This window comes from Triplophysa dalaica, chromosome 19 (assembly GCF_015846415.1).
Source record: "Triplophysa dalaica isolate WHDGS20190420 chromosome 19, ASM1584641v1, whole genome shotgun sequence".
Taxonomy (NCBI): Eukaryota; Metazoa; Chordata; class Actinopteri; order Cypriniformes; family Nemacheilidae; genus Triplophysa; species Triplophysa dalaica.
Window position 1 is genome coordinate 3624157 of NC_079560.1, and position 12840 is coordinate 3636996.

General features: G+C 36.5%; 1 protein-coding gene across 9 annotated transcripts in view; it reads left to right on the forward strand.

Annotated features, from left to right (window-relative positions):
• mapk10 (mitogen-activated protein kinase 10) overlaps positions 1-12840 on the forward strand; it is a 47435-nt gene that overhangs the window by 30444 nt on the left and 4151 nt on the right. For 4 of the 9 annotated variants that reach the window (XM_056730529.1, XM_056730532.1, XM_056730536.1 and 1 more), the window contains 6 exons: positions 345-416; positions 4205-4387; positions 6519-6643; positions 8312-8335; positions 9523-9586; positions 9896-9973. In XM_056730529.1, coding sequence (XP_056586507.1) covers positions 345-416; positions 4205-4387; positions 6519-6643; positions 8312-8335; positions 9523-9586; positions 9896-9973 — 546 coding nt within the window. Of the gene's footprint in view, positions 1-344; positions 417-2354; positions 2427-4204; positions 4388-6518; positions 6644-8311; positions 8336-9522; positions 9587-9895; positions 10002-12840 lie in introns of all 9 variants that reach the window. The other 5 variants (XM_056730538.1, XM_056730537.1, XM_056730530.1 and 2 more) reach the window with 4 other exon arrangements.

The following is a 12840-nucleotide window of genomic DNA, read 5'->3' on the forward strand; positions in this document are numbered from 1 at the left end:
GTATTAAGATGTCCTGCTAACCCGCACTTCATTTACTGACAACACTAACAGCTTCTACTGCTTAACAACACAAATGACTTTCATTAATATATCGAAAGAGCGAGAGAGAGAGGTCAGGCTATGGATTTTCTGGCAGAAATGTCTTCCCTTAGGTCTGTCCCCAGCTCAGGCAGATAGTGCTTCGTGTAATTGAATGCATGACAGACACTGCAGATGTTATTAGTGGGAGTAACACAACTCACACCAATCTTTCACATCTTTCTTCATCACCGATGATGTATGTGTACTAATGCTAACCTCTGTTTTTCTTCCTTTCGCTCTTGTTTCTTCTTCTTTGCCTACAGTGGATATTTGGTCGGTTGGTTGCATCATGGGAGAAATGGTGCGCCACAAAATCCTGTTCCCCGGCAGGGACTGTATCCTTCACGATTGAGTCCAACTCGGCCTGATTTTACAAGCCGATAAGATATATGCATAAAATTTCCGTTTTTATATTAGTGATCCATGGACAAGTTAAATTGCCCTTTATTCAAGAATAACATTACATTCTTTATAATTCTCAATCTTATTTTAACTTGGGGTAAAAAAATCAAATGAACAAATGGATTCATGTCATGATTTTGTGGTCCACATGAGTCTTGACCGGACCAGACCAGACCAGACCAGTATTCATCTGTTCAGGCATATCCAAGTGACTAGTTTCTTTAACCCAAAATGTTTTAATCTTATATAACCAACTCGTTTTCTGGCTAACTTAAAAAATTTATTCACACATATTTCTGTCAGTTTCTTCCACTCAGACTAGAAACTTCTCATATGATATTTATAATATATATTGTATAGCTTTATGTAGTCAAAAAAAGTGTATTACACCTTCTACTTTATTATACATTTTTAGCTCTCTGTTGGACTATTCTAGGAATGAAACTTGACTTTTCATTTTTCTCAGGTTTATAACTTTTAAAGAGCACGATTTGCCAACGCTTTTTCAAATGCTGTGTCGATTTAAACATCAAAAAGAATTCAGAATTATCAGAGCTCACACCAGTCTTGTATCATCTGTAGATCTTAATAGAAAGTTATTTCTGCTGTGCCGCATGCCTCAGGTCTAAGAAATATACACAGAATTTGTGTTCGAGTTCCACTGATAAAATTATCACTCGGAGATGACAGTAATCGACTATTACGATTGGGTTTCTTCTGAATACAATACAACAGCTCTTTAAGATTCCCTGCAAAGCTCCAGGCATCATTAAAACACCCAGTTTGCATTGCTCAGCTCAACCAACCAGCACTTAAGGTATTGATTCTGTAGACCAAGTTGGCTTATTTGGGATTTGTAGTTTTTAAAAGTCATTAACACACGGCTGAATGAACTTTGCTGTGCTTTCTCATCAATAATTCTTACGGACTTCACATTTAAAGGGTTTTACCAAAGCAAAACCTTTTCTTTTGCATCCTTTGGTGATGTACAGATGCGGTTAAAAATTATGAGACCATTCCAAATCATGACATCAGCATTTCTAGATGTATTGTGGCCATTTCAGTCCAGTGTCTGTTGAATTTCAACAAAATCCTACATCAGGAGAGACAAAGTCATCTAACAGCAATGTGAAAGACTGAAAGCATGACAAGACACATGATAAACATAAAGTTTATCACATAATTTTTGTTTTGCTTTTCCTAATTATGTTTACAAATATTACTGTTGTAATGCTTATTAAGTAAATATGAACTTTTTTTCTTTGCAGTATTTAAAGTCGTTCCTGTAATTTTGACCTGTTTCTCTAGTTTTCATTTTCTGTAAATAAATGCAAGTAGAAACAATATTTTTATTTGGAATATAGTCAAAATATTTGAAGTAGTTCACGGACTGAAACAAAAATGATCATTTTGCCTAAAAACATTCAAACAGTACAATTTTAAATCAAAGGAAACATTTTGAAATGGTCTCTTATTTTTTCCTGCGGATGTATGCGTGTCAGTTTTCTACACTTGATTTTCTTGTATCGTATTCTGCAAACCTGTTTAAGATTCCTAACATAGACTGCTGTAAGAATCGCCCTGTTTAATAATGAATCTGAATATATTTAATACATGAAGGTGAAGGATGGCATTATCTTTGCCTTCCAAAGTGATTTAGCATGTGAAGTGAGAATTTAAACGAATTGTACAGAGTCAGAAATGAAAGGAAAATATATTGTAGAGGAGGGAATGTGCCAGGTGTCCTCGGATTGAATTCCTAAATGTTTCATACAAATGAGCTTTTATAATAATATGTATAGTAGTATGATGTTTAGTGGTATATATGCTGTATGGCTGACTCGTTTGTTCTGTATGTGTGTGGTGTATAGTGGACATGTGGTCTGTAGGCTGTATCTTTGGAGAAGTTATAAGAGGAGCAGTGCTGTTTCCAGGAACAGATCGTATCCTGCCCTGCCGTCTGTTTTTTGATGAAATGGAAATAGAAATGAATGGTGAAATAAACAGATAATATTAATCATAAAAATAAACAAAAATCATATATCATACAAATATCGATTAAGTCGTGGGTAGGATTTATGTTGGGTGTGATTCCATAGGAAATGTCAGTTTTACTATATTTTATAAGTATTGTAAGTAAAGTTACCTGCAATTTTATCTTTTAAACAGAGTTAGCAAAGATATGGATTGCAGCTTTGATATGACATTTTTGTTTGTCATAGTTTGCAATAACTATGTTAACAACATTATTTTGGTTAAAACTACAAGAAGCTGGGAATATTTTTGTTTAGAAATATGACCAAAAGAAATCTGAGCTTTTTTGGGGGTTGCAGGAATAGAAACCTGTTTTTATTGTCACCATTAAACCAACTCTGCTATTTAAATCAAGAAGGCGCTAGGCAGTCTTTATTTTATGTTGGATTCTTTAACTGTGAGATGTTGAGAGAGCGAGAGAGACATACGTGGGTGGTTTTGTGTTATAGAAGGCAGGCCGTTCCTGCTGGATGATGTAATGTGGTCCCAGCTACTCTGGCCTTTGAACCAGGACCCCCTTTTGTGGGAATCATAGGATGCCTGGGGAGCGAAAACAGTCATGTGATCACCCAAGGCCAACTGGGCTACCATGACAACATTCATCCCTCCCCCCTGTTGCTAGGCACCCAAAGAGGACAGCTATTACATCTTCAGGATCCATTCACCCCAGCCAACCCATCTCAGACGTATCTGCCCGATTCATTTTTTTTCATTCCAAGTCGCCCCAATTTCTCACAGCTTTACTCTGGTGATAACATGAATGAAGTGTGAGTCATTTCCTATGAGTGCAGTTAAGTGTATTTCATATAAACTGGAATATTTGTGCTCATGTCCGAGCGTGTGATGGGTTGGTGAATGTGTCGGTCAGTGGGCTGTGTGTTTGTATTTGATGATGTTTATACTTTTCAGTCTGGTAATTGCTGGTTTGTTTGAACGACCTCGTCTGCAATCTTTAGAAACCCTGCGGAGCGGTGAATGGACGGAGACACATTATCAATCTCACTCAGAGGAAGAGGAAATGTTTGTGTTTGTTTTGGCTGATTGTTTGTTTACAATAATGGGCTGTTCGGCAGACCTGTGAATCTTGTGTGAACAGCACAGCATGGGTGGGGTCTGTCAACTGTGCTTGAACTTATTAGACCCCAAAGATGCCGGTGTGATGTCATTGGCTCAGTTGGACACTGATACTTCTTCAAAATTAATGTGTGAGGCGTAGTTTGAAAAAATGAAATGTAAACTGTGCTCATAATGAAAAGCGAGGCAGACACGAAGTGTCACAGAAAGTAAATATCATTGTGAATTGCTTATGCCAGAGATTTACAGGCAGCCATGTGCCTTGCTTTAAACATAAGCCTAATTCATTTTTACATTTTCTTTCATAAAACAAGACTAAATATCTTAGGTCACTTCCCACAATTTATTGTTTATTAAGGCATTTGTACTAGAGGAACTTCATTGTTTGCAGTGAAACCCCCTCTGAGTGCTTTAACCTTTACTGCTTCAGCGTTTATTACTGAAACACAGAATCAAACTTTATTACATCACCGACTTGTAGTTATTTTTATTTGAAACTTTTTATTTTAGTCAATAACCACAACTAAAACGGAAAAATGCATTATTTAATCAGATAATAAAGTTGTGCTATTACAGCATGTAGTCGTTTTTCCGTGACTCCACCCCCATTCAGATATCGACCAATGGAATAAGGTTATAGAGCAGCTCGGCACGCCCTCTCCCGAGTTCATGAAGAAACTACAGCCAACTGTGCGTAACTACGTGGAAAACAGGCCAAAATATGCCGGTCTGACCTTCCCGAAACTCTTCCCAGATTGCCTCTTCCCTGCTGACTCTGAGCACAACAAACTCAAAGGTAAGAGGGAGTTTAAATTAACATAAGCATACATAACTACTTTTGTTTTCTGTAACAAAAACATTATTCCCAACACTGAAAACAGTGTAAAAACTGATATATTTGAATGGAATTATTGGTGGAAGGTTCACCTCTGTAAGATTCATCCTGAAATGCTTTCCATACACCAGGATAATGAATAAAATAACTACATCATGCCAGCGTGTTTACATTTCGGTTGTTATTCACCTGTCTCAGTGTTATTTTCATGATTGTTTGCCTGCGAGAATCAGGTGGGAATTTCCTTCTCATTTGCCAAATGGAGAGACGTTTCATGAATTATGCTCAAAGCTGTTAGTCATTCTTCAGGGGTCGTGGAGGAGAATTATGAGCTTTTGATATGAAAATGGCTGGATGACTTTATTTCCAGTGAACACACATCACAAGCAGATGCTGAAGTCTGTATTTTAATGCTGGTTGTGGAAAAAAAGGGAAGTGAGAGTCAGCGGTGGTGCGGGTGTAATGAGAGACGAAAGGCTGGATATGAGATGGATATGTTAGGATTATTGTGAATATAAACCTCCTGCTGTCAGGTGAAGCAATTAAAGGTTCCGTATATCACACCATAGTGGAGGAGGGGGTTGGTGCTTCAACACACAATGAAAATCAGTGAACACAAATTATTGTATTAACTGAGAAAGTGACTTTTCTTATTGCCTCAGTTGTTATTGTCCTTGTTGTATATTGTCCTATCTATGACCTATGTATATTTAGTTTGGTACTATAAAAGTTTACATTTTCCATTTCTCTCGAGAAAGACAGGGTTGAAGGAAACAGCAAAAATCCTGCTTAGTAGTAGTTTTCTCTTTTTTCCAGTAGAAATGTCAAAATAAGAATTTGGTTCCAAAATGAGATAAAATTTAAAAAAGCATGTTTTTTTATTATGTTATCATGTTTTTATTGTTTTATTGTGTCAGTTAGCTGTATTTTGCTAGTTATTATGGCTTAAATCAAACCAAACCAACTGCAGTTTGATTGATATTAATTGGAATGCACAATAAAAAACATGATTTTAGATTTGTTTAGGTCTTCAAATATTCTTAGATAATATCTTATAATATTAAGATTAATTAATACTAAATTTACTTAATAATAAATGCATAAAATATATATGTGTTAGCGTGTGTGTGTGTGTGTGTGCTGTGTGCTTGTGTATATGTATAACTTATTTATTTAAGAAGCATAATGACATAATATATAAAATATTGTTCTAAAAAAAGATCAAAATTAAGTTTATATGAGTTTATGTGCTTAAAACAAGGAAAAATCTGCCAAAATACTGCATGAGTGAATAGATTATCGAATTTAATACTTAACTAAGAGGTAAAGCTTCATTTGATTTAATTTCATTAAAATTCTAAGTTTGTTTAGATAATTGCAAGTAAAAAACTTTCATAGTTTTGTTTATTTTGTTCTAAAAACAAGACTTAGTATCCTAAGATATTTATACTGGAAAACAAGAGGAAAATTTAAAAAAACATTTCTGCAGTGTAGTAACAAAACCTCAATATACATCATGTATAAAAATGATTAAACAATAAGAATAAGAACATTTTATGTTAACCTTATTGTTTTATTGTGGGTTGTAATATGCTGCATCATACACTTTATTTACTGCACATTCAGTTTTTGTCATTCCAATAAATCACAAAATGCAGTGAGTCAAATTAGATCAGAGAGCGAGAGAGTGAGAGAGATCTGCAAAAATCAGCATCGGCCATTTTGAAGCGGTCCAGCCTATGGCAGAGAGAAGTGATGAGAGTGAGAGAGACTTGAGACTATTTATAGAGCAAGTAAGTGAGGGAATGTGATGTGTGTAGGGAGCTGTAGTGGAACAGAGGGATGGAAAGATGAGAGCAAGAGGAAGTATGAGCCGGAAACAACATGTGATGTTTTCAATGCCCTTGAAAGAAGAAACTACCGAATGATGATCGATTATGTCAAGAGTTTGTGAGAGGCGTGCACTGTATTCCTCAAATATGTGCTTAAAGACACAAAATCACAACCGATTATTTACTTTCTCAGTGTCCCTGCTCTAAAGTCGCCTCATAATTATAAGTGTCTCTAACCTTTGTCTTCCTGTGTCAAACAGCCAGTCAGGCCAGAGACTTGTTGTCTAAGATGTTGATCATTGATCCCGCCAAGCGGATATCTGTGGACGAGGCTCTGCAGCACCCCTACATCAATGTGTGGTATGACCCGGCTGAAGTGGAGGCAGTGAGTGTTGCTTTCTCATTCTCTTGGTGATATCGATTGCTGTGTGTTGGCTCATCTGTCAGCTGTGGATTCTGATTTAACTCGCTGTCTCCCTGCTGACTCCACACTGCAGATGTAGCTCATTATTACAGACCATCCTTTATATAGAGAGGGCCACAGCGGTAAAGTTTGGCCATGTTAAAGCTGCAATCCATAACTTTGCCTCACCATCACCATTTGTAACAAAATTCCAGGTTACTTACTGAACTTTATGTGGACTGAAATCAGACATTACCCAATCACACCAGAATTAATATTATAAGATAAGGAGACAGTTTCAAAACATTTTATGTACTTGCTTTATAACTAAAATGTGTTAATATTGACCCCCAAAAAGTTACGGATTGTATCTTTGCTTGTCTTCATGTTTGGACCATGTGACCAATTATGATAAACTTATCGCTTCTGATATAAAATATAATCGTAATATATGCTACCAAAACGTAGTTATTGAACAATATCATTTATTTACACCAGAATTTCAGCAGGATTTTGAAAGAAGCCATGCTATGCACTAGTTGTTTTATGCAATTTAATTCATTTTATGTAGGACATAAATTGTATTATTTATATATATATTATTTGTCAAATTTAAACTTCAATTTTAACTTAAGCTTAAAAAAGTAAGTCGTCAGATTTAAGTTCAAAATACTGAACTAACAATTCTATTTGTAATATAAATGGGCAACGTTAACTTTTACAATGATCTGCAAAAGTTATATGTATATGTTGTGTAGCGGCACAGGACGTTATTAACAGTAAACAGGCCCTTGACAAACACGCTTAAGGGGGTCGGACACCGGAGGTGGAAGCGCTGCGCAACATATCGCAATTGTTTGTTAAAATGAACTGCCGTCGCCTCCGCTACAACTCAGGACTCTGTTCTGAGTCAAGCAGCAACGCAACGCGCTACTCGCATTACATTTTATACTATTTGTCTAAAATCATCTTTAATGTTCTCACTGACTTCACCATAAGCTGCAACATCGGTTTGGGAATAACGCAAAACAGCGCATTTATACAGAAAACCTCCCGATTCTAGCACATTAATAACAGAGTTGTCCTAGACGCGCTTCCTTCCACATGGGGTGTGTGTCCCCCTTTAGATGTGTTAGATGATGTAGTCTTACTCAAATGTTTCAGCTGTATGTATGTATATACTAGATTTACTTTGCTACAGTACATTGCATTTGTTGAGTTTATGTTGTTGGTTGATTCTGGAGACCTTCATCAGTTTAAGAGTAAACAGACAAGGAGTAAAAATAACAGAAGGTCTTCCTGATCTTTAATGCAATGACTTTGGGTTCTGTGCATCCGTCTGCTTCTGACAGCATGTTCTTATACAAGAGCCCATCTGTAACATTTCAAAAGGGGTTTCAAGGACGCAACAAGTTTTCTTCATGTTTAAAAGCAAAATGTACATTCTGACCTCGGCCAAACCTGTACGATATTTACTAACATTGTCTTGTCTTTAAAATATAGATTCTATTGATTTCACATGATTGTTTACATTTCTGTTGGTAGGAGATAGATAACCTGAAATTTTAATGTTTTATGGATGCATGAACATCTTGCTTAGTGTGATATTGTCTTCTCCTTCTCTCTGATATTTCTCTTTCTCTGATGAAGGCCAGGAATCATCACATATCTATGGTAAATAAAGATCAATTTACACATGGGAGCAAAACACTCACATACAGATCTCTTTGTGACATAAATTCATGTTTTTTTTCCAAAGACAACAAACAGATTAACATTAAACATTTGACAATGACATTTTTGTAGGGTGTGCACATCTCTGTGTTTAACTGTGTGCGTCTGTATTGTGTACTTATCTTAGAATATCCTGATGATTTATTCATCCGAGGTGTTTTAAATGTAACACTAGTTCACACTGCCCCAACAAATGCCAACATTAAAAACCTTCTTCGGTTATCTGCTGGATTTAAAATGTTGGGAAGCAAAAGCCTTTTTACTTTTTTCTAACACACAACCAGTTTCTTTGTGTGTTTGTGGGTAGTGTAAACTAACCTTTTGGTGAAATAGAGTAAAATGGAATAGAAAAGTTGATTTTAAAATATTGTCTTACATTATGATGTCTTTAATTATAGTGGCATTGATAAACCAGTCGCCCTGACCTGTCTGTCAATTCAGGTCGACTAAATAGTAAATGAGGGCAATAAAATACCTTAATACAACCAGCCTGCCGGTTGACACATTGATATACAACTCGGAAAGTTTAGAAAGACTGGAAGTTAAATATTCAGGTTCATTGTGAATGAAGAATCCCAGTTTTCACATAATGTTACATTCCCGTACTGTGTTATCTCTCTCTGCCAAGTCACCTGTAATGCCCAGATTTGGTTTTAGGATAGATTGCATCTTTACACAATGATCATCTCTGTCTGTCTCAACTCATCTTTACTGCACTTCTGTCTTACTAATAATGGTGTTTGATCCATGTTTACTACACACTTCTTATTGTTGATTATGTGAGCCGCATGTCCAGGTGGAAGAAACACTTTTACTTTACAGTGTCTCAGATATTAATAAACAACGCATTGACAAATTTGAACACTGTAAGGTAAAATGTGGCCCAGGTTTTAGCATAAAGAAAATCTGGTTTCTGTTTTTTCTCTATTTTCATTTTCTCCTATTTTTAGAAAATATTCACCGTAACTTCTGTAAATGTGCATCCACAACTGCGTTGTTAAACGAATGCAGAGGTTTTTCAGTGATTAAAGACGAACGTTGATGAAATTAAATCAAGCACATTGAGAAGATACTTTCAGTTCTTTATTTTTAAAGATTAAATGTCTCTGTCTTTCTCTCTTTTTCAGCCTCCTCCACAGATCTATGATAAACAGCTAGATGAGAGGGAACACTCGATCGATGAATGGAAAGGTAGGCCTTCGTGTGGAGCTCTCTCACATTTCATACGTACACTTGATATATTTCACTGCCCACGGACAACTGAAGAGATACAGCGGTACATTACAAACACACACACACACACTGCCTCTGACAAAATGTAGCGTAATAAAAATGCACACTTAGCATTCACATGCTTTATCACAAACAGTACCAAACATCTTCATTGTAATGACATTGTCTTAAATAATTGAATTTATGAAAAAAGTATTTTTTAGTCCTTGTCCGACCCTAAGTAAATACTCAGATTTCTCTCTCTGTCTTTCCCCATCTCTGATCCAGAGCTCATCTATAAAGAGGTGATGAACTTCGAAGAGAGAACTAAGAATGGTGTGGTGAAGGGACAGCCCTCTCCCTCAGGTACTCTCTGTGCATAAGATATGCTTCTGTAAGTGAATTTAAAGTGATTTCAGCTGTTATTGAGAAAAAATCTCCATTTGTCCCTGTTCCCTTTCCATCTCGTAATGTGCTTTTTATCACTGTAATGTTGAATCTACGAGCCCTTACTAAAATCACCACGGTAACATTTACATTTAATCATTTAGCAGACGCTTTTATCCAAAGCGACTTACATGTGGGGTAGGCAATGGAAGCAATAAACGTAGATTTCAAAACATCATACGCAAGCATCTCTCGAAAAACGTATGTATGAAGCGGTTTTGTTTAGTATTTTAGACAAAAAAACATTTTTTTAGCTTTGGTGTTGCAGCAACAGCAAATGGCATTTGATTAAAAGAGTTTGGGCTGAAGCTGCGGTTGCCATGGTGATCTTTGAAAGGGATACGGTACTGTGTTTAGTAGTTTGTGCTGAATTTACTGGGAATGCATTTTTCCTTATAGCTTGATGTGAAGAAATGCAACATGATTGTTAAAATGGAATCCATAATTCAGCATAAAATACTTAAGAATCTGTGCTATGCTGTGCTGATAAGTTATTGAAATGTTATACAATTTGTGTACTAATGTTATAAGATGTGCATAGTGCAACACTTGTAAAGTATTAAACTGTATATCTGTTGTGACTCTGTATGCATATTTCATATGGTTGGAGTCCATGGTATAACAGGTTTTATACAAAACAACTCAATAATAATCAAACCATTATTCATTCAAATTCATTTTAATGTTAAATATTCAAACTTTGTCAATGATAAATAGGAGTTCACACACTTGAGTTGGATAAAAGAATGAAATGAAATGGAAAGGAACGCGTCTGTTTTGAGGCTTTTGGGACATTGAGTTCATTGTGTTCAGCATGCAGAGCGAGTTTCTCAGGTTGACCTGTAGGGGGCAGTGTGTTCATGTGTCAATGTTGTTTATCTGCAGAAAGAATCCTGCAGCAGTAAGAGAAGGTGACAGACAGGGGCAGCAGCTGCAGTTCTTGTTGTTTACTGATCTTACCTCCCACATACCTGCGATGATATATTATAATGGCATCCTTATAGATTGGTTTGCTGGGCGCCTACATTTGTGTATTGTTTATTGTTGGGATTTTAAACTTGCTTTTGTTGTCTTTTTCCTCGGGCCTCATTCTCTCTCTCTCTCTCTCTCTCTCTCTCTCTCTCAGTCCCTCGGTCTTTGTAATTAAATGTTGTGCTGAAGAAAGCAGCCGCAATGCAGCTCTGTATCTCACACCAGTGTGTATGTCACTATCAGGATGAATGTACATTACAAAAACATTTTCTAAATTAGTGACTTTTCATTTTTTTTGTAAATCTAACATTAATTCAGGTTTATGATTGACAAACAAAAACAAGATTCATAAGAGCAAACTACCAATAGGATGAGAATAGTAAAAATCAATAGATTTTCTCCTAGATGTCTCATAATTTGCTTCTCAAGGAAATGTGTTTGTTTTATAGGATGTTCAGGTATTTTAACTGGAGAAAGTCATTTTTTTGCAGTGTTTTGAATGGACGACATTTTCGATTTATCGCATTTGAATTGCGCCCTTTCACAGTGCATATTGTTTCAAAACTGCTTAACAAAGAAAGGTCACAAATCTCAAAACGTGAGTTACTTTTGACTTTTGAATTATGTTACGCAACGTATCACGAAAATATATTTAATATTAGATCAAATTGATTGTGTTTTTAGAGCTGTGTCAGACAGCATACATTCTGTGTAAGCATCGTGTTATTCTGTACCCGTTGCTGACATACCTGAACGTGAACTCTGAATCTATGGCTGGAGGAGATATCTTAAAGACTCTTGTTTATAGATGTGTTTCAGTTTTTAAACAATATCTCACACTAAAGAGAGTGATGCCCTGTGTGCTTGGTTTAACCTGCAGTACTGTACTGGGGTGAAAATCAATGCTCTCTATAAATTCTCCTCCTCCTCCTGTGTTATTAAGGGTCTGGAGATGTTGTCCTTTCAGACGCTCTGCAGTAGAAACCAGAGATTTATGATGTTTTTTTGGATGCTGGAGGGCTTCTTTATGAAGATGACTGAAGCGTTGCTGCTCTGTAAGCGAGAACACAGCGATGTAGCTGAAATAAATGTAATGTGCGTAACTCAAGAGGCTCACATAATCTAGATTTTTTTATTTGAAGAAATGCAAAGATAATGCACAGTTTGCTGATAAGACAATACACTGAGTCAGATCTTTCTTGCGGCGACAGCAACAGAGAATTATGGCTAACATAAAGAGATATCTTTGATGCTTGTGGCGTGTATGGTTCTTCCACGGTGCCGTGATGCTGAATGTGATCTGAAAACTAGCTACTATATTTTGCTGGCCTGGCAAATTTCGATTGAGTAAAAGGGAGCAATTGAGAGAGAGAGAGAGAGAGAGATGGGGAGAGGCAGTTACGGCATTAAAACCCACCCAGTGTCACCCACCAACCATTTCTTCTGCTTTCACCGTCTTGTTTTGGCTCAAAGTGACTTCAAAACGCCTCTCCAAACTTGCATGTATTAACCATCCATCTCACATCAAAACATGGGGAATGTAGTCAAGTTATTATAAATCGTGTTCACAACACTGAATGGACATTAAATAGCTGCTTTCTATTAAAACGAAAGATGTTGCCTGTCGGTCAAGCACATGAGCCTTAATGTTATCAGAAAGTTGTTTTAGCCTTGCTGCTGATTCAATTTCGCACAAGTCCTGATCTGGAAGAAATGTTTGGCATTTCTCAAAGCAGATGCTCTCCAAAACGACGAAGAATCAAATCAATTGGATGTGTTCATTTTTGTAGCGCATTAGCGACACCTGGTGGTGG